Source organism: Oreochromis aureus, linkage group 18, assembly GCF_013358895.1.
Source record: "Oreochromis aureus strain Israel breed Guangdong linkage group 18, ZZ_aureus, whole genome shotgun sequence".
Taxonomy (NCBI): domain Eukaryota; kingdom Metazoa; phylum Chordata; class Actinopteri; order Cichliformes; family Cichlidae; genus Oreochromis; species Oreochromis aureus.
In genome coordinates this window covers 36,650,009-36,674,099 of record NC_052959.1, presented here as the reverse complement: position 1 = coordinate 36,674,099, position 24,091 = coordinate 36,650,009, and the positions used below count along the sequence as shown (strand labels likewise).

Genomic DNA, 24,091 nt, shown 5'->3' with positions numbered 1-24,091 from the left:
AAGGTTTACCCAGAATGCACTTTGTGTGTGAAACTTCGTGCAGGGAATTATGAGAACCAGATCAAACATCCAGGTCCCTACTCCTCTGCTTCACACTGCCATAGATCCAGCACTCCCACACTCGCAGATGTTCAGTCTCTTGGAGTGGATGTAACACTGATCTGAGTTCAGTTTCCAGCAGAGCCTATCACAGTGACTTTCAGCCCCGAGTAGTTCGTGTGGTCTGCTGGACTATGAAGCTACGAGGATCAAAGAGATTAGGTGTGTTTTAGTTTGGACAAAGAGCACAGGACTGACAGTTTACCCTCCGAATTATCTGTTTTTTCAACCAAAGGTCTAACACTTTGAATTCAATGCCTAAAAAACTTTATTTGTTAAGTGCTTTTCTCAGACAAACAAAAAATAACGGAAATAAAAGTGCCCAGATACGTGGTTTCCAATAAATCGCTGATAATTCAACAGAAAGCCCGTTTAAATAATGAAGTTTAAAGCTCTGACTTTTATTGTGAAAGCGCTGACAGGAAGAGGCCGTGTGTCGCCGGTGTGCCTTGACCTCGGAGCTGCTCGGAGCGGCTCGGCTCTGTTCGCTCCACCTTCTTCCCTCCTCTGGCCGGACCGGAGTGAGATGCATCCCGGAGCCCGAGGCGTTCGGACGTGTCGGAGCTGGACGCGGAGCTTTCAGGCGGGGAGGCTCTGGAGAGACACTGCGCGGTCTGTCGCACTGAAGCCGGGTGTGGGTGCACTGCTGGCGGCTGCGCTTCCAGCTGCGTGCCGCTGAAAGCTGCAGGACTGAGACATGTACCAGGTCCAGGTGAGCTCGTACCTGAGTTTTTATGTTTCTGGAGGGCTTAAAGAAATGACTCTGTGTTGTTGTTATCCCCACACCATCATCATCATCATCATCATCATTCTTATGTCTGCTGAGTTTTTATCTGCATAAATAAAGGATGTAAAAGTCACTGCATGAAACTGACTGCAGCTTCTGCTGTGACAGGAATCACTTCAGATATTTCCGCGTTTTACATTTGCAGGTCAGCCTGCTTCCTGTGTTTAGAAAGTGAACATCAGCACTCTGCTTTCACTTTTATTGATCACTTTCTTCCATTTTCATGGAACAGCATGATGCTGCACCTGACATCATTATAACCTGTGATGTGTTCCTGAATGATCTGGACCGCTGATGTTTTCTCTTTGCTCCATAAGATCTGAGAACAGAATCCGCGGTTATTCACTGCTCCACAGAAACCATCCGTCTTCCTTCATTTGTTAAACATGTCTCAAAGCGTTCAGGTTTAATATGAATGTTACATATCAGATTACATCTTCACAGCTGAAATATGAAACTGACATGAGTCCCAGAGTTTAACCTGTCAGGGTGTGAAAGTTTCTTTAGTGGGGCGATCGTGGCGAGAGTTGGGAGTTCGCCTTGTAATCGGAAGGTTGCCGGTTCGAGCCCCGGCTTGGACAGTCTCAGTCGTTGTGTCCTTGGGCAAGACACCCGTTGCCTACTGGTGGTGGTCAGAGGGCCCGGTGGCGCCAGTGTCCAGCAGCCTCGCCTCTGTCAGTGCGCCCCAGGGTGGCTGTGGCTACAACGTAGCTTGCCATCACCAGTGTGTGAATGTGTGCGTGAATGGGTGGATGACTGGATGTGTAAAGCGCTATACAAATACAGGCCATAGTGTTCTATTAAGATTAAAAAGAGTCCTGTAAACCACCGCTGTGACTAATCGGGCAAAGTTCAGCTGCTGACGACCGCCTCCGTCATTCCTCTAACCTGGTGAAGCTTTTTGTCATGTAGCGTGTCTAAATGTCATTTTAGTGAAGTCACTGTTGTGAGCAGCAGAGGAGGCATCAGACCTGTGTTTGTGTTTGTTGTCACTGGAGCAGCATCAGGAGCACACCAGGCTGGAGTGTTTTTGATCCACTCAGCAGCAAACAGAAGTGAAGTCCTGCCCTTCCTCTTTGTGTCGTCATAAAACCTCCAGCAGCGACTGTCAGAGACATTTCAGGCTGTGATGCTTTCACGGCACTGACCGGGTTCTCCATGTTCCTGTGTGGGTTCTCTCTGGGTTCCTCCTAACAACACAAAGGCAGATTAAGTGTTGGGATGTTAGGTTACCTGTGATCAAGTGCAGGTGTGAATGGTTGTGTCAGTCCTACAAGCTTCTCAGGGTTGAGCTGGGAGAGGATCCAGCCACCCTGAACCGGATAAGAAGAAGATGATGGATGGATGGATGGATGGATGGATGGATGGACGGTTGGACGGATAGATGGATGGATGTCCACCTGTGCTGGCAGATGGCCCTTCTGAGGACTGTGGTTTGGGTTTTCAGTCCTGATCAGCGACCGTGATGTAAAATGCTGAATGAATGAAACGTTTCAGTACAAGGAGAAAAAGTTTGTGGGAGAAGTAAATATTTTTACTTGGCAATCAGGCAGCGTTTGCTGTGAACAAAGCATCACATGTAAAAAGAGTAAAAAAGGAAGTGAGGTGTTGAAAATTGGATATTGTGATCATAATAAGTGCTGGACCGGTCTCTCCGACGCTTCTGCAGAGTTGGGGTTGCACCTCGGTGCACCTGGTTGGTGCTTTTCTGGCTTTATTCTGAGATTCTGAAAGGTTTTTGTTGCTTAAATGTCTGTGAATCATAAAGTGGTGGAAGTGAACATCATGGCAGAGCATTCAGAATGAAATGAATGACATGCTTCTGCGGGATCAGAGGAGCTCTGAAAGGATCCAGTTCAGGGGGGGGTTCAGCATCTGCCCAGAGCACCCCCTGTCCTGACCCCGGGGAAGAGTCGGGACTCACCTGCTGGAGGACGTCTGTGCTTCTGTGCTCAGCCTGCGGCCTGCAGGACGGTGGGAATCTGCCTGTGATGCTCCTGCAGGGACTGAAATGATGTGCAGGTTGTCATCAGTGGAGGGTCGTGAAGCTGCCGCAGAGCAGGCAGATTTATGATTTAATCACTGCACTGTGACAAACCGTCACTCTCGCTGCTCCGTCATCATTTCCAAACGGCTTCAGCTCCACATGTAGAGCTCTGGTCACCCCAGAGGTTTCTCTCACTTCCAGTTCCTCCTGTGAAACTTCGTCTTTAAAGACAGAACCAGGACAGTTTTTCATCACAGAAGCACCATTAAGTTAATATTTAAATAATGTGTTTATTGTAGGGAAGAAAGGTCCTTCAAACACCAGCGAATAGACTGATCCCGGAGGGGGCGATCAGCAGAGAAACAGGCAGAAGATACAATTCAATAAAATGCTGAGCTGCACAGAAAATCATTTCCTTACGTTTCACAGGTTTAATGTTTCTGTGGGAGCGTCAGTTTGAAGATATTTCAGATCCAAACACCCACGTCATGCTTGTGTTTGCATTACACATGCTGATGCATTTTAGCATTTTTATTTCATTACTTTTCATCTGACTGACTAGCAGAAATTTCCCTGGCTTTCATTTTGAGAGGGCAGCTGCTGCTATCCCCGGGCCGTCTCCGGCCGTCCTGCAGCTGGTGGTCTTGGTTCTGCTCTGAAGCTGAGAGCTCCAGGGTCGGTGTAACCAGAACCCCCCCCAGTGTTCCTCTCTCTCTCTCTCATTGAACACTGTGTGTGAGTATCCGCCCCTCCTCTGTGGAGGAGTGTGAACATCTCAGGAGGGCGCTCGGCTGGAGAAAGGGCACGTCCGCCCTCATTACCAGAATGAATGTGAGGAAGGAGAGGATCAAAGAGCATCACAGAGAGCTTCCCAGGGCTCCACTTACACAGTGAAGAGGCTGCAGGTCAGCATAGAAAGCTCGGAAGGACTTAATGGACCGTACTGTGCAAAGGTCTGGAGCATTGCTTTATATGTTGCAGGGAAAATGGGCAATAAGTGCAACGAGTCATTGAAACGTGTGCAAACAAACATGGAAGCACGGTGTATCAGGCAACAACAGAGAGACCACAAGTCTAAGAAGCTGAGCTTCGTCCGTCAGCTCAGTGAGAGCTCTCCGAGCTGAAGGATCCTTCGTTAACACTGAAGTAGAGTTTTAGGCCTCACACTTCTGCTTTTGTTCTGTTTCATGGAGTAAGCGAGCTCAGTGACAGTCTGCTGTTGCCGCTATGTTTCTCCACCTGTGGTGCGTTCAGGGTCGTGTGGTCTTATACGTGTGTTCATTAACTTCAGTGAAAGGGAAGCTTCAGCAGTGCTGCTGCAGGAAGTGATCAACTCTGAAGATCAGCCTGATCCCAGTGACACACACACACACACCTGTGCTAATTATCCACTGAAGACCTCTGTGTGTGTGTGTTTCTGTGTACCTGTTTAGACATCTTTGTGGGGACCAACAGTGCTAGTGGGGACAAAAAGCCTGAAATGTGGTTTTAGGCTCTGGGTTAGACATTCGTTTTAATGGTTAGGGTAAGCAGCTAGGGAAAGCATTATGGCAATGAGATGTCCTCACTAAGATATGAAAACACAGACAGTGAAACACACACACTCACACACACTCACACACACACACACACCCACACACACACACTCACACACACAGCCTCCTGGGGGACCGGGGTTTTCGGTCCACTGAGCAGAGTGGCGTGCTGCAGATGTGAGGCGGAGTTTACAAGGTCACGTCTCAGGTGTTCGTGATTCCTCTGAATCGACTTCACCTGTGCACGCTGAGCGAGACAGAAGCAAACAGCTGGGACACAGTTAGGCTACGTTCACACTGCAGGCGAAAGCGCATCAAATCCGATTTTTTTGACCCTATGTGACCCGTATCCGATCACGGTATGACAGTGTGAACGGCACAAATCCGATATTTTCAAATCCGATCTGGGTCACTTTCATATGTGGTCCTGAATCCGATACATATCCGATATATTAGAAAGCGACTGCTGTTTGAACGGTCATGTCTCATTAAATCCGTCTTTTACGTCACTGACACAAGACAGACGCCAATTATCAGCGCCGGAGAAGACATCGTGAACGCTTCCTGGCCATCCAGTGTAGATGTTAGTGAAACTGTTGGGAAGACAACGTGAACATTTTATTTGTACTGTATAATCTGCAGATTATCCTTTGAAGCACCGCTCCTCTGTAAAACAGCAATAAGGATCATTATTAGGCCATATGTAAATAACAAAATAACTTTATAACTTAAAGCAAAATTGGGAAACGTAAAGTCCGAAACAAGTCTTTATATTAAGGGCCATCAGTCAAACAACACTGTTTTGTCTGGGTCTAAACAGAGCGCGTTCTGTGTGACGTCTTCTTTTGCGCAAGCGGGCCGCTTTGAGCGTTCACACTAGAGCGCGTTTGCTGTCACATTTTATTTGTAGTGTGAACAAGCAGACAAAAAAATCAGATTTGATCCAAAAATCGGAATTGAGCATTAAGACCTGCAGCGTGAACGTAGCCTTAGACACGAATCTGGAAAGATCTGATGCCTCGGTGACCGCCCGGCCTTCAGGGTTGGGGTTACAGTGTTTAGGAAAAGACCAAACAGTAAAGTTTCAGTGGCCATCAGCCTTATCAGCAGCACCTGTGAGTCCGTCTGAGGACGAGGGGTTTTCCACCCACCTGTCTGAACTACGATGTGTGTTTATGTCAAAGGTGTCTGGCTGGTGTTCTGTGGATGTTGCTGGCAGACTGCCTGTCCTGGCAGTTTGTGGCAAATATGAAAGATACGCTACGCTGCAGAATGAGAACAAACTGACCTGCAGGTTCCCCTGATAGCAACGAGGTCCAGGAGGCCTGCATGTGGTGCCATGGGGGAAGGACAGCGGTCCAGCCTCATCATTTGTCTCCCGTCAGAAGAAGGGCAGAGAAAGGTGTTTGTGGAGAGGAGCCTGTGTTCTTTCAACCCGTCTGTTGGTGTGGAAGGATTCTGATCTGAACTCGGACAGAAACGTGAGTCTAAAATAAGCAGAGTGAGTCCTGCTGTTACTGTGTTTGGGTTTCTAAAAAGAACAGAAGTGCTGTTCCTGTTTGTGAAACCAGCGTAAAACATAACTGAGATTCTCCAAAGAACAGGAGGTCGCTGAGGTCCTCGGGATCTGATCAGTGGGCGTGGACGCGACGGGATGCATTCAGGGCCTCAGAGGCCAGCCTGAACAAAGCAGGGCTGGTTTCAGCGCTGTGGAGGAGCACGGTGATCCCTGATGATCGGTGAGGGCTCCGCCCCTCAGTCAACGGGAAGACGGTGGAGCAGTGGTGTGTTTGAGAGCGGTGCCATCATTTACAGCCAGACTCTTTGTTCCCCTGAGCTCGAGCGTGTTTGTCGCGGTGTCCTCTGCTGTAGTTACAGTAGGCCTGGAGCTGGGAGAGCCACGGGGGAAACTCATCCAAGATTAATTAGCAGCAGCGCTGCGGGAGGATCTAAATCTCTCTGGGGTCAGCTCACGTCCTTGGCACAGTTTCCCCACCACGCCTGAGCCTGCGCTTTATTTACTGAGCAACACTAAAGGCATCACTCCTCCATCCCCCCCAGCATCCACCCGTCTGACAGCAGATTTCTGTTTATGTGATCAGCTGTTACAGCCGCTTCATGGCTCATGTTTCATAAAAAAAACACCGGACTCAAAGTGTGATGGAGGGCAGCTCTCAGACTCCCAGTGAGCTTTGGTGCAGGTACATGTCGCGGACATCACTCTCACACCAATCAGCTGGTAGGTTCACAAAGCATTACCGTCCAATCAGAGTCCGCTGAACACCTGCCTTCTTACAGGTAACACTTTCAGGTGTTTCAGATACAAACTGTGATTCTGCGTCTTCCATTTAAAGTGACGGAGAGAAGCCTGTTCACCCCCAAACAGCCACCCAGGAAAAACTGAGCCCTGCTACTCTACTAGCACTGGTACTGCAGTACCAGCAGAGTACTGCAGTAGTCTGGCTGCACACTGAGGTGTGGATGTGCTGCAGCAGCACTGAGCTCAGCTCTGCTGATGGAGGACTGTTTGCTCAGCACAACAGCAGGTTATTTATAGTCTGACAGCATCTCCACAACACACACACACACACACACACACACACACACACACACACAGAGTGAGGGAGAGAGAACATTAAACAGAAGGTGCAGAGATGGAAACAGATACGTTCTCAGTAGAAACAGTAGAATCATAAAGTCCGGCTGACATCCTTCCTGGTTGAATAATCTGCATCACTGATGCTCTCTGAACTACTCTTTTGAATCATTATGGATTTACTGCTCAGTAAAAAGTTACCCATTACTTTAGTTACTCCGCTACTCTGTCAGCTCTTGGAGAGCAGGAACTGTCCCACTGATGCAGGATGACATCACCAAAACTGTCCAATCACCTTTAGAGCGCGGTGTGAGGTCCCCCTAAACCTGAGTGTGGGGTCAGAGCATCACACTCTCATAGCGCAGCTCAAGCGAGTGAAGCACAGTTCAAGGAATGATGTAAACATGACCTCAGGGTGATGTCACACATGTCGGAGCCACCTCAGAACGCGGCGTGCCCCTCGGCAGGTCACCCGCTGTAACTTGATGTCTGTGTTAAGCGAGTCATTCATTAATGATGATGATGGGGGAGGGGGGGGCGCTGCTGCTCTCCATCACAGCTCTAATAATAAAACTGCAGATGATGTTTTATTGATTACAGCATCTTCCCGCCGAGTTCACAGAGGCACGTTTCACTCTCGGCTCGTCTTCCTCTGCCCGCTGGCGCTCGTCACAACTCACCATTCCTCCCTCTGAACGGCGGCAGGTGAACCAGCTCACCTGTCGTACCTGAGCTGCAGGTCCCGCAGGGCCGGGTCAGAGTTTTAGTGGATCGGACCTAATCGTAGTCCTCGTGCCTGAATGTTGATGTCTTTATTCACAGATGTATTTTAGCCTCTGCTGAGGTTAGTCCAGGTTTCAGGGAGCTGATGGGATGCTGGGATGCAGCTCACTGCACATGTGCAGTAGAGTGATGGTCAGAGAGAGCTGTGCTTAGCTGACTTCAGCGGCTAAAGCCATCACGGAGCCATCTCGTTTACGTATGACTTCCCTCTGCAGAATAAAACAGAATGTTCTAGAAATTCTTCAGATAAACTTTAACCCTTGTATGGTGTTCGTATTTTTGTTACTCAGCCAGTGTTCATGGGTCTGGTGGACCCGTTAGAGTTTTGACTTTCCAATTAACACTATCAAACAATTTTATGTTAAATTACTCAACAGATGTTTACTTTATCCCAATTACGAGCCATGTGAACAGCAAACATGGTTAATTTTTTCCTTTTACCTTTGTTCGATCACATTTATGAATTAATGTGCTTCTCGTTTTTTGTCAATAAAATGTTATAAAAAAAATAAAATCAGTTCTAATCAAGTGTACATATCCTTATACCATATTTTGCAGGTTTTGATGGTATATACTGCCTAAAGGGGCAACGGCCTCTAAATGGCATGGGTCTCACAAACCCGAACACCATACAAGGGTTAATCTGAATGATTTACAGACCTGCTGTGAGCAGCAGAAAGATCAGGTACAGGTGGACAGCGTGCACAGATGAGAGTTCTGGTTAAACCTCTGAGATTAACCTGAATGTGCACCGTCCCCACATAGACTGTAAATAAAAGTGGCCATCAGAGCAGCTTTTGGTGCTTCAGTCTCCTCGTTTTTCAGCTTCAGATCAGAAACGTCCTCGTCGCCGCTGAGCCGGACGCAAAAGCTGCGAGCGTGAAGCCGAGTCTTTCTGCACAGACTGATACAACATCACGACTCCAGTCGCCGCCTCTGGCTCCGCCCATCACTGAGCTCATCCCTGCCTGTCTGCCTGTCGTAGGGGAAAAGCTCGTTGCTGAAGGAGCTTCCTGGTAAAAAGACATCCTCTGAAGGGAACCCCTTCCTCGCCGTGATGACCAAGATTGGCATGACGACCATAGTTGTTTGTTACCCCTCGCAGCTCCACGTTTAGTTCCTGCTCACAGCAAACAGGTCAAAGGTCAGAGCGTTTACTGCCCTGCTGAAACATTTCTTTGTGCGTCACTGTCCCGCCGCCGCTGTCAGATTTCTCAGGTTTAGTCTGAGTGAACAAACGTCTGACGCTCTGATTCCCGTCTGCAGAGCACGCAGTTTTCAGTGTGATCATGTCACCGACCTTTGACCCTCCGCTCTGCTCCAGCTGCCGTTACTCTGCTCCGCTCAGAGAGAAACTCTGACTTCTTGGCATTTATCACTGCCAGCTGCCGCACCTTCACGCAGCCGCGGCGCTGCCGTCCCCCACACTGTCCCCGGCTTTTAAACGCAGCACCAAAGTCATTTAGCTCTGACCGCTCTCCTCTTTCCTCCTTGTCGACACTTTTACCGGATGATCACTGTAACCCTAAGCCCTCTGAAAAATGATCTGAATATCATCTGATCTGAATATTTGTTGTGTCAGATTAACTCTGAGGATGAACTGAAAGACCTCACCAGGTCGGAAAAGGAGACTTTGTCCTTCGTCCTGGGCACAGAATTGGATCCCTGCTGGAGTTTGGGAGTGTTTTCTGTGCCGGACACAACAGTGAGGATTCACTGAAATCCAGACTTTGTGCTCTCACCCATGAGTTGTGTCCAGATTCATGGGCTGCATCCTCCTGAGGACCCGGCCTTCGCAGTCTACGTGGGCCGGGTCCTCAGAAGGTCGGGCAGGCCGGAAGTGAGCGGTTGGGGAAATTGGACGGTCTAGCCTTCAGACTAGCGTCACCGCTGTCTCGGTGGAGTTTAATAAACTCGGCCGCCTGCTCCTTGCTATCTAAAATATAACAGGACACTGGCGTAAATTCTCGACCGTCTCACACTTCTGTTTAATCAGTTTTCTGTTTGACGTTTATTCAGCTGTGTGAAAACCACCCGGGGGATTAATAAAGTTTTATTTTATCTAATCTAATCTAATAATTTTAATCTCAGCCAAACCGATTTACTCACGAACAAATAAAACACTGAAAAAAGCCCAACAATATCATTTTTAGGTTGTCTAAGTGACTTATATATTACGTTTAACCTGAGTAGCGAAAGTCCGCGGTGATCTGAAAATGATGTGCCGGGAGTTGTGCCGTTCTCGGCGGCTTCAGTGACCCTCGAGCTCTCGGCTAGCTATCGAGCTGGTGGGTAACAGACGTCTCCGAAAACGTTGAAGCACTTTTGCAAATATGCGATACCTTGATAAACCGAGCAGATATTTGAAGTTTACACAGCTACATTCTCGCCTGGAAATATGTTAAAAGTTTATTTTGTGACCCAGAAAGATTAATAAGAGTAATTTTAAAACTTAGTAGCAGCCGCCATTGTTGGAAACTGGAGTTTGGCTGGGCCGCGCTATGAATTCTGGGATATGGTGGGCCACGAAGGACACACCCGACCCATCCTTCAAATTCGGGGAAAAGCAGGACGCATTTGTCAGCTGCATTCGGAGGAATCTATGAATTTGGACAGCCTTCGTGGCGTCGCTGTGATGTAATCGGTCTACAAATGCGGCCTCAGGAGGATGCAGCCCATGAATTTGGACACAGCTATGGAAACCTAAAGCAGCAGGATTAACATGCTGTGCTGGAAGCTGGGAAGATTGGTGACTGCTCACACAACTGAGCAGTCACCAATCTTCCCTGTTTGAGAGACTTTATGCCACATCTCGCTGTGCTGTCAGAAACACAGAAATATGGCGGATGGCGTTGATGTGTGCAGGAAGTGACACAACTGTGAGACCGATTCATCCCTGACGACAAAGGAACGCTTGGCCATTCTTCCGACGTTACGGTTTAAAGCAGCGTTCTGTGTCATATCCAAACGTTTTCCTCCACTTTTCCTGGTTCAGCTGATAAAACTCTGAAGCTGTTTTATCTCTGGATTATCCTCCCATCTCGTTCTGGATTTATGAACTCGGATCTGTTTCCTGATCCGTGCTGTTTCATATCCTTTTTTCCTTTGTTGTATGTTTTTTATTCTGAAGTGATCTGTTCACAGTGAATCTGTGCGGTGCTGCTCGCCTCTTCATGGGATTAAACATGTGGCGCACACGGCACTGTGGATTAGGATTAGGAAGGCACATACACTCTTCTGTGATCTGGCATCGAACCGGGAATTAACACTTCCCAGAATGCCTCAGAGCTGGCAGCCAGCGGAGCGCCCTGTTTGGCACATCTGTCCACCGGTGTTTCCAGACCAGCTGGCTCCTCTGCAGGTGTAACAGAGCCGGGTCAGAGCCAGGAGCGCACCGGGCCCACGGATTCCGCTTGCAGTGCTGAACGCGGCGCCTCATTTGCTGCTTGAGCGGTGCTGAAGGTTTAATGAATCCTGGTCGCCTGTGACACAGGCATAGGCACGTGCACGCTCCATCACATGGTTGGTGTTTTGGAGGTGTCTGCGGGCTGTTTTCAGCCTCTCCTCCTGCCTCCTCAGCAGCGGCTCGGATGAATGAGACGTTTACCAGTGAAATCAGCGGCAGCTGTGATTCATTTGTGTGTCTGAGTCGCGCCGCTGTGAGGAGGCTCGGCTCAGACACCAGTGTGTGCAGATTACATTCATTACCTTTGGACCAGTTATCTCATTATCCTTTCATAATGTGACAGGCTCGCTCTGCCGCGCAGCTCCGGCTTCCTGTCATCACTGGAGGGCCCTAAAAGCTGCTCCGCCTCCTCCGCTCCATCCTGTCACCTGAGCCGTCATTTTAAAAGCAGCCGGCGTAGATTTCCAAAAACCTGCTTCATGTTTTAGCTTTATTTCACTGTCACAGGTCCTGACAGAGTGTAACCAGAGCTGATGGTGTCAAACGTGACCTCTGACCTCTGGATACGAAGCCACCCAGAGACATTCCTACGTAGCAGCGAACTCGTCTCAGCGTCTTTAGTTGTTATTAGTCTCCGTCTCTCTTCCACAGCGTGTCTTTGTCCTGTCTTCCTCCTCTCACCCTAACCAGCAGATGGCCCCGCCCCTCCCTGGTTCTGGTTCTTCCTGTTAAAAGGGAGTTTTTCCTTCCCACTGTCGCCAAAGTGCCTGCTCATAGGAGGTCATCTGATTGTTGGGTTTGTCTGCATTATTGTGGAGTCTTTGACTAACAGTATGAAGTGCCTTGGGGTGGGGGGGTTATTGTGTGATTGCGTCTCCTCGGCGGTCTGGTCTAACCCGCTGTTTCTGCCCTCCAGCTGGTCGGGGAGCAGCAGGAGAGCCGGCCCCTACTGAGCCCCTCCATCGATGACTTCCTGTCGGAGAGCCGGAGCGACACCCCCTCCGCCCGACCGCTCACCTCCAACACAGCAGGTAGACTCCCGCTAATTATCACCTCCTCCCATCCTTCCCCTCCCCTCGTCTTCCACAGCTCAGCGGGGCTCCTCCTCCTCCTGCTCAGTGTGAGGTGTTTTTTTTCAGTCCTCGTGCAGGAGAAACGAGGGGAAACATTATTGATCCATTTCCATTTCTGTTTTACTTCATTTCCTAAACGTGACTGAGCTGTGAGAAGAAACCTCCTCCTCCTCCCCCTCTAACCTCCCCTCGTTCTTTCTGCTCTCCCAAATCTCTTTGTTCTCCTCTCTTTTCATGTCCTCCTCTAACTTTCCGCCCTTGGCCGTCCTCCTTCCTCCTCTGTGAACCATCTGTCACCTGCGACTCAGCAGGTACACCGGCCATTAATTAGCACCTCTGACCTCCTCTGTCCTCCTGTCTGCTCCGTCCTCCTCCTCACGCTCATTAAACTCAGGCTGCTGTGCTGCTTCTTTCTGCATTTACATAAAAACTGTCGACGTGTCAGGAGGAGGAGGGGGAGGAGGAGGCGTGGCTGAAATTCTATCCGATCTGAGGCTGGGCTCCGGGCTGCAGGGAGACGCTCAGAGGTCACAGAGTCACGCGTTCTGTTATTGATCATGGATCAATTCAAACTTTATTAGTCTATGAGCGCGGTGACAAGAACACGTCTGAGCGCTGCTGTAACCCTCCTCTGACACCTCCAACCCCGCTGAAGGCGATTGGCTGCCTGGTTATACTCACTGATGAGGGTGGGTGGACACGGACGCCTCCTCACAGCCACCTCCTCCAGCTTGCCTGTGAGGACGCCGTGATGAACGAACGCTGCAGGTCGGCCGGAGCGTCTCAGTCCCAGCTAGTCGTGCGTGTAGGAGGCGCCCTGTCAGGTGTGGGAGGAGCAGCGGTGGCGCTAACCGAGCTCGTCGGCCTCCGAAGCTGAGCCCAGGCAATAAATTAAATAACCTCGAAACTCTTTGATGCTGTGAGTACTCAGAGTACTTTGAGTACTCAGAGTACTCAGAGAGTACTTTAAGTACTCAGAGTACTCAGAGTCAAGACAGAGCACTTATCTTCTGACTTTAACTCACTAAGTTAAATATTGTTATTATCTGTTATTCACACCGATCCCAGAGTGAAGGTCGGGATGTTCTGGCTGACTGAAGTCAGACTAGTAGCCGACCGCTCTCACAGACACACTGAACTGTTACCTGTTGGGGTAATGAGTCCACCTGTCCCACTGTCTGTAGTTCTGTCCACAGCTCTGGATCTGGTGGACCTCAGCGAGCTGGGGGAGAGAAGCGGGGGGAGCAACAAGGAGCGGAGGAGGAGCCCTCTGAGGAGGAAGGGCAGCTCGAAGAGTCCACGCCGCCGAGTCAAACCCGAGGAGACGGAGCTGATCCAGGTGCAGGTGGAACACCTGCCCGCTAGTCCCAGAACACCTGAGAGGATCTCCCTAGACTCAGGTGAGTCTCAGAGAGCACCCTGAACCCGTCATCATCATCATCATCAGGTTTTATCACATGACAGTGAGGAGATGAGCGGCTGAGTCTCTGTGTTCGTGGATTTAAAAGGCGAGACGAGGGCAGCGAGCAGGGTCTGTGTTTAGTTCTCAGGTGATCCGCTCACCTTGGTCAGCAGGTGAGGCAGCAGACCGACCGCGCCTCCTTCAGCCTTCGTGGAGGAAGTTTGACCGACTCGTCTTTGCTAAAGTGCTTTAACACAGTCACATGACCAAAGACAGTTTCAATCAGTTTGATCCCTGTGTAGAGGAGAGAGAGGTCACGTCCCATTTTTATGGATGACTCTGCTACGTTTGTGTGTCTTCTAGAGACGCCACGGGAGAAAAGCCGATTACAACATGTAGTCAGATTTATTACTGAAAGTGCACGCTGTCATACACAGCTGCAGCAACATCTGGCTCAGAGACGCTCAAACCTGCAGGTCAGCCTGAGAGCAGGAGGAGGAGGCGGAGCTGTGAAAGATGAGAAAGTGTCACGTTTGACTTTTACACGCCTCATCATAAATTCATCGGCGTGATTAAGCCCGAACATGATGCGGATCGTTCCAGCATGTGTGAGCTGCTGCTCACAGCCTCCTGAGGACTGAACACCGTCTCGTCACGCTGGACCTGTCAGACCTCAAAGCTAGCTTACAGCACGAGCCTTTCTTTGTCTTCAGGGGTCCACAGGTACCCACAGCTCCCGGGTTCATCTCTGGAGCCTGAACCTGTTTCTGAGAGTTTTTCGGTTTTAATTTGTCATTAACGAATAAATTAACTAAAAGTGTGCCTCTGTGCTGCCCCACGTCTGCTATAAAGCCCTCTATAAATACATTCAGACCTTCATCACTTTGGTTTTCACTGCTTCATTTCATTAAAAGCTTTAAACTCACCGAGTCGTGAGGAACAGCATCTTTAATCGCAGCTTTTACTGTGATGAGTGTCCCACTTCCTGTTTACCTCAACACCCAGCTGCACTTCCCATTTTGTGTTTTTGCTGGCTGAAGCGTACTCGTCTCACCTTCTTAGCGGATCTCCTCTGTCTGTGTAGCCCTAAGAGAGCACTAAGATCATCGGGCCAACTGCTCTTAGTGCAACCTAGGTCTCGGCTGAAGACCGGAGGAGACCGTGCCTTTGCCATCGTCCAAATTATGGATTAATCTTCCTCTTGACATTCGCGCATCAGATTCTATTCAATCTTATAAATCACGTCTGAAAACGTACTTGTTTAACTTTCAAGGCTAATTAGTGTGATTTTCATCTGGCTCTGCATTTATTTTATGTAATTATTTTATATCTGTAATTTATATTTTATATTGTGATTTTATCTGTATCATTGTTTTACTGGAAAGCACTTTGGTCTTTAAATGTGCTATACAAAGAAATTTGATATGATATCACTAATAAACACACACACCAGTAATAATAATCAGGTATGTTGTGTTTGCAGTCAGCCTGTCGTCTCCTCTAGAGAAATGGGAGGAGGTGAAACTGGACGTGGAGGACAGCGGGCGCAGGAGGAGATACGAGAAGAGATGCACCTCCCATCACTCGTCCAGTGAACTGCTGTGGTAACGTAGCGGGCTCAGCTCGTCTCTTTAGCTCTGCATGACCTCCGGCTCAGAATGACCTCACACTGGGCTCGTCCTCTGTCTGAAACTCACAGTTTTAGCTCCGCCCACTTTGAACCAGCTTCCTGCACAAACAGAACATCTGAGTTTCTATACTTGGGATCACCATAAAAGGGTATCTGTACTCTCTGACATCATACAGGTCCAAGAGTAGAAAGGTGGAGGTGGAGCTTTTGGCTCAGCTGAAGACACTGACAAAAAATTAGGAACAGCAGGTTCCCTTTAACGCTGTGCTGTTCTCCTTCAGGTCTGCAGAGTTTAAAACCGACCCGCTGACCAAGAACAGCTTCAACATTCACAGCTTCGACGACCTTGACTTCATTTCTTCAACACAGGTCAGCCACTGCTCACGCTGCAAATACTACTGCAAATACTGCAGTACTCACGGTGAGTTTGGCTGCTGCAGCTCAGCCTCACGCTCACCTCATCGTGACCTTTGAACCACGGCAGCCTACACGACGTTAGCGAGCGCTTTGACTGAGGGGTGAGTGCCAGAAGTGACTGAGATCAGGCCCAGATGTGTCTGCCATCTGTAGTGACAGTGTGTAGTTCAGGGAGCCTGGGAGAAAGGAGTGCAGACCGCTGGAGGTTAGCTGAGGAGTTTCAGATGCAGCTGTGACCTTGTTCCAGTCACTTAGTTTGTTTTCCTTCACACTGACCTGCTGCTGGCTGACCTCTGTGTGTGTGTGTGTGTGTGTGTGTGTGTGTGTGTGTGTGTGTGTGTGTGTGTGTGTGTGTGTGTGTGTGTGTGTGTGCATTTGTGTGTGTACGTGTGTGCTTTCAGGACTGCGGGGCGTCCCGGCAGCGCAGACGGACTCGCTCTCTGCTGGTCAGGAACGAGTCTCTAGAGGACGAGTTTGTCCGGGCGAAAGCTGCTGTGGAGGTAAGAACACGCTGACACACGGGCGTCCTTGTCACACTGACGTCATCAATGAACGCTCCTCTAGCCGAGCCTCGCATCCTCGCTCTCCTGTCTCTCACTCAGCGTCTCCCCGCTCGACGTTTCCTCGCTCAGCGTCTCCTCGCCCTTCTGTCTCCTGGCTCAGCGTCTCCTCCTGCGTGCTCCTCTGTGACATACTGACAGGAGGAAACTCTCCTCGTCTTGTCTTGCAGCACAGAGTCAGCTGATGCTCAGAAATAGATGGCGTGCACTTCCTGTCACCTGAGCGTCCGCAGGTGTTCTCAGATCAGTTTTGCTGTGAGCTCTCTGCGACTCACCTGCAGCTTCATCAGCGTTTCAGAGTTGTGTTTCATTCGAGGTCAAGCATGAGGATGATGATGATTTATTGTTTTATTATTATTGATGTTGCTGACGCAGAGTCTGACAGACTGTCAGCGTGCAGCTGAGTGCAGGTAACGTGGTGAAAACCTGCACGTGAAGGTGAAGGCGTGACTCTTCTTCGCCCGTCCTGAGAGCAGCCTTTGCCGGTGTCCTCCTGCAGGATGCTCTGCCTGCTGCGCTGCCTCCACTCTGAAGCTGATTGGCTCTGACAGCACTGATGTTCACAGCGGCTCGAGATGCTCCCGTCCAATAAACAGACGTGCCGCTTTCATATTCATGGCAGACGAGTGTTTAATGATAGATGCCGTCCTCATCCAGTATTTATACGGCGCTGCTGGAACGCCAGGCCTGCGGAGAATCAGCTTTTAGTTCCGTTTGTTTCTGTGTTTTTGTCTCGTTACGCTATCACACTCGTGGTTTTTGAAATCAGGCAGCTCTGTTCGTTCTTTCAGTCTCGAGGTGAGCTGAAGTTCCAGGATTAAACAGCGCACATTTAAACTCTGACCTTTGACCTATGCATAAATCACACCGCTGCCCTGCACACATTACTGTTCCCTGCCATGCTGCAGAGTGCAGGAAACAACACACAGGATTACAGCACACACCAGGTACCCGCTCGGCTGCGAGTCCTCATGTCTGAGTGAAAAACTAGTTCATGCATTTATTACTTCCAGGCTGGACTACTGTAATTCATTATCATCAGGAAGTACTAAAAACTCCCTGAAAAGCCTTCAGCTGATCCAAAATGCTGCAGCAAGAGTCCTGACAGGGACTAGAAAGAGAGAGCAGATTTCTCCTGTTTTGGCTTCCCTTCATTGGCTTCCTGTTAAATCCAGAATCCAAAATCCTGCTCCTCACATACAAGGTGAGGCAAACTGACCGAGTACCTGTGGGTTTACTGCTCCATCTGCATTCCTGCCATCACAAACTGTGAGGTCACAGATACGAGCGGCAGAGAGGAGCGTCCTCTGCAGGTGGCCCGGCTGTCGGAGTAGAGCTCCTGCTGCTCCTCCATATTGAAAGGAGTCAGCTGCTTCAAAAGCCTAAAAGAGAACTGAGGTGGGCGAGGAGAAAGTCTGTGCTCTGTGTGAGCCGGGCGTGGGTACGCCGTGGCGGTCTGAGTCGTTTACCTTTCAGCGTCTGTCTGTCTGCTTCCTGTCTGACAGTCGGACACAGAGTTCTGGGACAAGATGCAGGCGGAGTGGGAGGAGCTCGCTCGGAGGAACTGGCTGGAGGACTCCGAGGACCAGCGGCCGATCCCGCCCACCGTCTCACCTGCAGAGAAGGTGAGCTCAGAACAAGCCTCCAGATAGAAACAGCACACACACACACACAGAGTCGTGTTTTCATATCTTAGTGAGGACATCTCATTGACATGATGCTTTCCCTAGCTGCTTACCCTAACCCAGAGCCTAACCATAACCTAACTGTAACCCTGACACTAAAACCACATTTTGACCCACAAAAATGTCTTCAAACTCGTGGGGACAGACATTTCGTCCCCATAAGGGCTGTTGGTCCCCACAGGTATTGTAACATGCCAAATTACGGTCCCCACAAAGATATGTAAACGTGGTATACACACACAGACGATCGAAAAACAGGGAAAAATCCCAGAATTCCAGAAAGCACTGAGTGAAAGTTGGATTCACACAAACCAATGGGAATGTTCGAGACGAATGAGCTTGAGCTGTCAGCGTCTCCACAGCAGCTCAGTGAATAATGCAGACATGCGCGTGACGACTGCACATTTCAGATTCCTCCAGTTTTACTTTGAGCAGTTAGCGCTGCGGCGCGATGCTAACGCCGCACATCGAGTCTGTGACACCGCCGGTGACCTGAGGGGAGACGAGCGAAAAGGCAGCAGACGTCTGCGCCATGTTCACGTGTGTGAGCAGATGTTTGATAGCGTGTCAGCGTCACCTCCATGCCGCCATGATGTAACACCTGAGAAGAGGAGGGATTAGAGCGGGATTAGCGAGGCGCCCACAGCTGATCTGAAGCCAGCTGCAGATTAAAGCTGCAGATTAAAGCTGTCAAACATCCAGCGCAGCAGTAATCTGACATTATTAATGACTGCCCCAGTGCATGCTGGGAAAATGTTTTCAATAAAAAGATGGGCAGGAAGGTGAAATGTCAGCGCACACGTTAACACACAGAGAGGCGGAGGCAGGAAAGGGTGGAGCCCTTGAAGTATTACAGAAATGTTTATTAGTAATTATTCATAAATCACTGTTAAAACGTCACCGCAGAGTTCACTGTGACACTGTGTGTGTGTGTGTGTGTGTGTGTGTGCGTGTGTGTGTGTGTGTGTGTGTGTGTGTGTGTGTGTGTGTGTGTGTGTGTGTGTGTGTGTGTGTGTGTGTGTGTGTGTGTGTGTGTCTGTGTGTGTGCGCGCGCTGCAGGGTTACTATTTCAACACCAACAACCCGTACAGAGACTGGCCCAACGCCTTCGCCGAGGCTCAGGAGAAAGCTCGGGAGGGAGACCTGAACACTGCCGTGCTGCTGCTGGAGGCCGCCATCCTGCAGGACCCGCAGGACTCAGAGGTGACCCGACGCGCCCAGCTGTTAATCATTTCAGTGCGTCTGGTCTGCAACAGCAATCCATCCATGAATGATGTTTCAGGCATGTCTGTTTGTCCAGGAAAACCTGGAATTATCAGCCAGCCGGTAAGAAAGCTTGTTCTTATGTGTCCTGGAATCAGGAAATAAACCTTCTGTTAGCACTAGCTGGTTACGTCTGCATGCAGATGTGATGATGGGAGTCTCATCCTGTGCTCTCAGAGTCAACAGCTGATCATGGCTTGTTTTATTCGGACCTGAGAGAGCAGTCGCGTAGACACGATGAAGGTCAAACCGAGGATCGTTGAAACTCCACAGTGTTGTTGCTGACCGCGTCCATCCCTTTATGGCCTCAGTGTGCCATCTTCTGATGTCACAGAGGATCTCAGATTTATCCAGATAATTTCACACATCCAATTAAATTCACTTTTGTTTAGGTAGAGCCAAATCCTAACAACAGTCTGCTCAAGGCTCTTTATTAATTAATCCAGAGAAACCCCAAGAATCAGACCACCCCCTATGAGCCAGCGCTTTGGCAACAGTGGGGAGGAAAAACTCCCTTTTAACAGGAAGAAACCTCCAGCAGAACCGGTTGGAGTTGAGATGAAAGTTATTGTTGTGGAAGTTTTCCATTAAATAAAGCCTGCAGATGAGCGGTGAGCGGTAGCTAACATTCTTTAATCAAAACACACACAGAACAGAAAACCAAGCTTGTGGAGAGCCTGCATGACCGCGGGGCAGGTCAGCAGAGTCTCACTGAGCCTAGTATGGCTCTCAGTTAAATACCTTCTCCAGGAACAAAAGGCAGTACAGCTGTTTCACACCTTAAGGTTCACACTCCCTTGCTACCTCCCAGAGTCCTCGAAGAGACAAAAGATTCCTTCCTGTTGAGTTGTCTGCTTCCCCCAACTTCCTAAATAGACCCCCACCATTTGTCTTACAGTATGGGTGTCAGACATGTTAAAATCCAGTGGCACCAAGGCATTATACAATAATAATAATAAAACCAGCAACCTTCCGATTACAAGGCGAACTCCTAACTCTTGAGCCATGATCGCCCCTAAATCAGAATCAGTGAGTTCTCACGTTTCTCTTTTTCTTCACGTGTTTTCAGGCGTGGCAGCTTCTGGGGATGACTCAGGCTGAGAATGAGAACGAGCAGGCTGCCATCGTGTCGCTGCAGAGGTCAGTCGCCTTCATGCTGGAGAGCTCTGCTTTATATTTAACCCTGACATGCTAACTGTTAGCTGTAGCTAACCTGCTTTACCTGCTGCAGGTGCCTGGAGCTCCGCCCCAACAACCTGCCGGCCCTCATGGCGCTCGCCGTCAGCTTCACCAACAGCGGCATGCAGCGAGAGGCCGGTGACGTGCTGCGCCGCTGGATCTGTCACAACCCGCGATATAAACACCTGGTCCAGGACAGCAGGAGTCCACTACGGGGCTCCCCGGCCATGCCGCGCAGGGGCCACCACACCTCCACACATACCAGGTATGAAGTTCAGTCAGCAGGTTCTTCTAAAGCTCCAAATCCTCTGTGATTGGATGAACCAAGCTGTGTGTATGTGTATGTGTGTGTGTGTGTGCAGGTGTGAGCTGCAGAATGTGCTGCTCCTCTTCCAGGAGGCAGCTCTGCTGAATCTGGACTGTGTGGATCCCGACCTGCAGACCGGGCTGGGAGTCCTCTTCAACCTGAGCTCAGACTTCGACAAGGCGGTGGAAGCTTTCAGTGCAGCACTGTCTGTCAGGCCGCAGGTAACACACACACATCAACATGGTGGCGGTCCTTTCATACGCGCAGTGATAATGTCATGATGATGTCAGACTCTGGGTTTCTCTCTGCAGGACTACCTGCTGTGGAACCGTCTGGGAGCCACACTCGCCAACGGAAACCGCAGCGAGGAGGCGGTGGAGGCGTACACCAGAGCTCTGGAGCTGCAGCCCGGATTCATCCGCTCGAGGTACAACCTGGGAATAAGCTGCATCAACCTGGGAGCGCACAGGTAACCCTGGCACTGACCTCTGACCTCACACAGAGCAGTCTTACTGCAGCGATGTAGTTGTATAACCCCGGTCCTGGTCCTGGTCCTGCAGGGAGGCAGTCAGTAACTTCCTCATGGCGCTGAACCAGCAAAGGCGGAGTCAGCGTTGCAGCCAGCAGCAGATGTCGGCTAACATCTGGGCCGCCTTGCGGATCGCCATCTCAATGATGGATCGCCCCGAGCTGTTCCAGGCCGCCAACATGGGCGACCTAGACCTGCTGATGAGGGCCTTCGACATGAGCGACGTCTGACGGCGAGTCCTGGGAGGGCGGAGCCTTGCTCCCAGAGTCACGGGAGCTCAGTTGGATGCCCAAGTTGAAACCAGACAGCGAGGGAACGGCGCAGGCCTTTAGCTTCCTGTTTGTAGCTCTGCAGTCTCAGCGCCGTCTGCAGGTCTGAACACGATCAGGTCGATCATCTTATCACCTTTAACAAAAAGATTGAATTCAGCTCCTCCTCTTCCTCTTTGTCACCTGCTGCTGATTTTTCTCTCCTCATCGTTCTGTCACCTGGCTCCGCCCACTCTGCCCCTCTGCGCTCGGTCTCTTGCTTTGTGTTAATGGGACCAGAATTTAGAAAATAAACTTTGTTTTTTATTGAATCAGACATGAAACCAGCGAATCATCAGGAAAGACTTCCCTGCGCTCATTTTCTCATGGACTTGTATATAGTTGGACACCGGAGTCGCCCCCTGCTGGACACCCTGTTATGTCCAAACCCCAGAATCTCTTCAGCGGTCGTTCTCACCTCTGTAGCTTTTCTATCGGCACCGTTCACTTGCAGCACGTCTTTCAGCTCAGGTTTTAAAAACTCACAGTGTCCGTGGACATGAAGCTTAGCACCAGGTCCTTTCCTAACGAGTAATCCAAACCACGGAGCTGCAGGAGTGAGGAGAAGCAGAACACGCCCACTTTAAGGCTTTTCCCTCCCATGTTTCTTCACCTTGTTACTTTTAACCCTTTAAAGCCATAAAACAGCAGCAGGGGTCTGTTAGCAAAGAACCAGGCTGCAAAAAAGTTTCCACCTCTGCCGCGAAAAGGCAGAAACTCGCCTCTGTGTGTCGCCTCCTGCAGGGAACAGCTGGTACTGCAGCAGCATTTATTTTAATCAAACCAAGAGGACACCTTCACACCTGAGATCATGTGTCGTGTTCAAATATTTTCCAAAGGAATTCAGGAGAAATATCTGTCGTTTAAAAAGATTTAATTTGCTTTGGCAATTGAAATTACAGTTAGTTACAGTGCTGGACCTCTGTGTGACACCGCCGTCTGTCTTCACACAAAGGATGACCCTCAGCGGGCCGCACAGCTTCTTCCAGAACCAACGTGGCAGTCTGCTGGATCCCTACGAATCCTCCCGTCCGCTTACCTCCGACCTCGCCTCGTATCTGCTCCTTCCTCTGTAAGAGACAGAAAAGGAAAACATCCCTCTGCCTAGCCTTGATCATTTTAATCCTACTGCTGATTCGAATATCTAGTTCAGGACATTCTGTTCAGACTCTCCCAGAGAATATCCCTCTAACCCTGAAGTGTAATCATGCTGCAAAACCCTCTGTGCTCTACGTCTACCCTTAAATATTTCAAATCCAGTCATGGCGCTGGACGAAGCTTTTAACCCTCAAACACGGAGCGCCAACATGTTTATGAGCACATTTGCACTGTGTTTATAAAAAAAACAATAAAACAGCGTTATTTAGTCATTTTAAACCCTAACATGTCTCACTGATGCAGCGTCACTGATTCAATTCAATTCAATTCAATTCAATTTTATTTATATAGCGCCAAATCACAACAAAAGTCGCCTCAAGGCGCTTTCTATTGTACAGTAGATAGCACAATAATAAATACAGAGAAAAACCCAACAATCATATGACCCCCTATGAGCAAGCACTTTGGCGACAGTGGGAAGGAAAAACTCCCTTTTAACAGGAAGAAACCTCCGGCAGAACCAGGCTCAGGGAGGGGCGGGGCCATCTGCTGTGATTGGTTGGGGTGAGAGAAGAAAAACAGGATAAAGACATGCTGTGGAAGAGAGACAGAGATTATGACTGATGCAGCGTCAATTCTGTGCGTTACAAAGTTTTTCACAAAAAGACTGCAGCGGTTTCCCGCCTGGCCTGGAGGTGGCGCTCATCGTCCCGTCATACCTGCTGCTGTTCCTGTGTCTGCCTGTGGGAGCTTTGTTTTATTGTTACCGTTTCTGTGTTTTATTCTGAAAAGTCCTGTTCATGCTCTGTCCCTTCCTTCCTGTCGCTGGTTCTCAGGTGAGTGTGAGAAAACGTGCAGCAGCTGATCCGGTTAAACGAAAGCTAAATCAAAGCAGCGTTCCCCGAGTCCTGGAGCGGCGAAGGCTTCCTGTGATGTCGTTAGTTTGGGACGATTTCCTGTCTGCGGTTTCTTCAGATCAGCTGACAGGAAACCACAGCGCTTCTCATTCTGAGGCTTTTAATGTGTTCGAAGGACGCCGAGGACGCCCAAGTAACAAAAGCAAAGAGCTCCAGAAAAGCAAAAAGCCAGCGCGTTTTCATCCACAGGTTCCTGCTTCAGAGATTAACGGGAAGATTCACAAACTTCATCCACACGATTATGAGGAGGAGTGTGAATCTTCGTCCTGCTGCTTCTCCTGAGTCCTGCTCTTCTTCACGTCTGTACGTTTCTGATGTAAATGACTGTACGGACAGTAATCACATGTAAACTGATGATATTTAGAATTAAACAGGTGATACAGAAACAGCTCATCTGGAGTCTAATCAGTGTGTTGTGCAGAAACATTAGTGTGATTGTTTTAATTAAGGGGAGTGTTACAGAGCCCCCCCACCCCGGTTTGTCCTGCTTTTCCTGCCCCCTCACAGATTTCCACAGGAACAACAACTGA

General features: G+C 49.5%; 1 protein-coding gene across 2 annotated transcripts; it reads left to right on the top strand.

Moving 5' to 3' along the window:
• The first annotated feature begins 637 nt into the window (after positions 1 to 637).
• pex5lb (peroxisomal biogenesis factor 5-like b) lies at positions 638 to 23,068 on the top strand. Of its 2 annotated transcripts, none has more exons than XM_039602451.1 (13): positions 638 to 811; positions 12,110 to 12,224; positions 13,463 to 13,666; positions 15,152 to 15,272; positions 15,580 to 15,667; positions 16,117 to 16,215; positions 17,781 to 17,900; positions 19,020 to 19,163; positions 20,293 to 20,363; positions 20,455 to 20,667; positions 20,765 to 20,930; positions 21,021 to 21,178; positions 21,270 to 23,068. In XM_039602451.1, exons 1-13 carry the CDS (start codon positions 797 to 799, stop codon positions 21,466 to 21,468), a joined length of 1,713 nt encoding a protein of 570 aa, XP_039458385.1. In that variant the 5' UTR covers positions 638 to 796; the 3' UTR covers positions 21,469 to 23,068. The 2 variants fall into 2 exon arrangements, with proteins under 2 accessions (XP_039458385.1, XP_039458384.1); XM_039602450.1 differs by having other exon boundaries at positions 13,451 to 13,666.
• The last annotated feature ends 1,023 nt before the right edge of the window (positions 23,069 to 24,091 follow it).

Bases quoted from the DNA above. Each gene is read 5' to 3' on its own strand.
- pex5lb (XM_039602450.1), top strand. The intron at 15,668-16,116 runs GTCAGCCACTGC...GTGTGCTTTCAG, and splicing joins ACTTCATTTCTTCAACACAG to GACTGCGGGGCGTCCCGGCA. The intron at 20,931-21,020 runs GTAACACACACA...TTCTCTCTGCAG, and splicing joins CACTGTCTGTCAGGCCGCAG to GACTACCTGCTGTGGAACCG.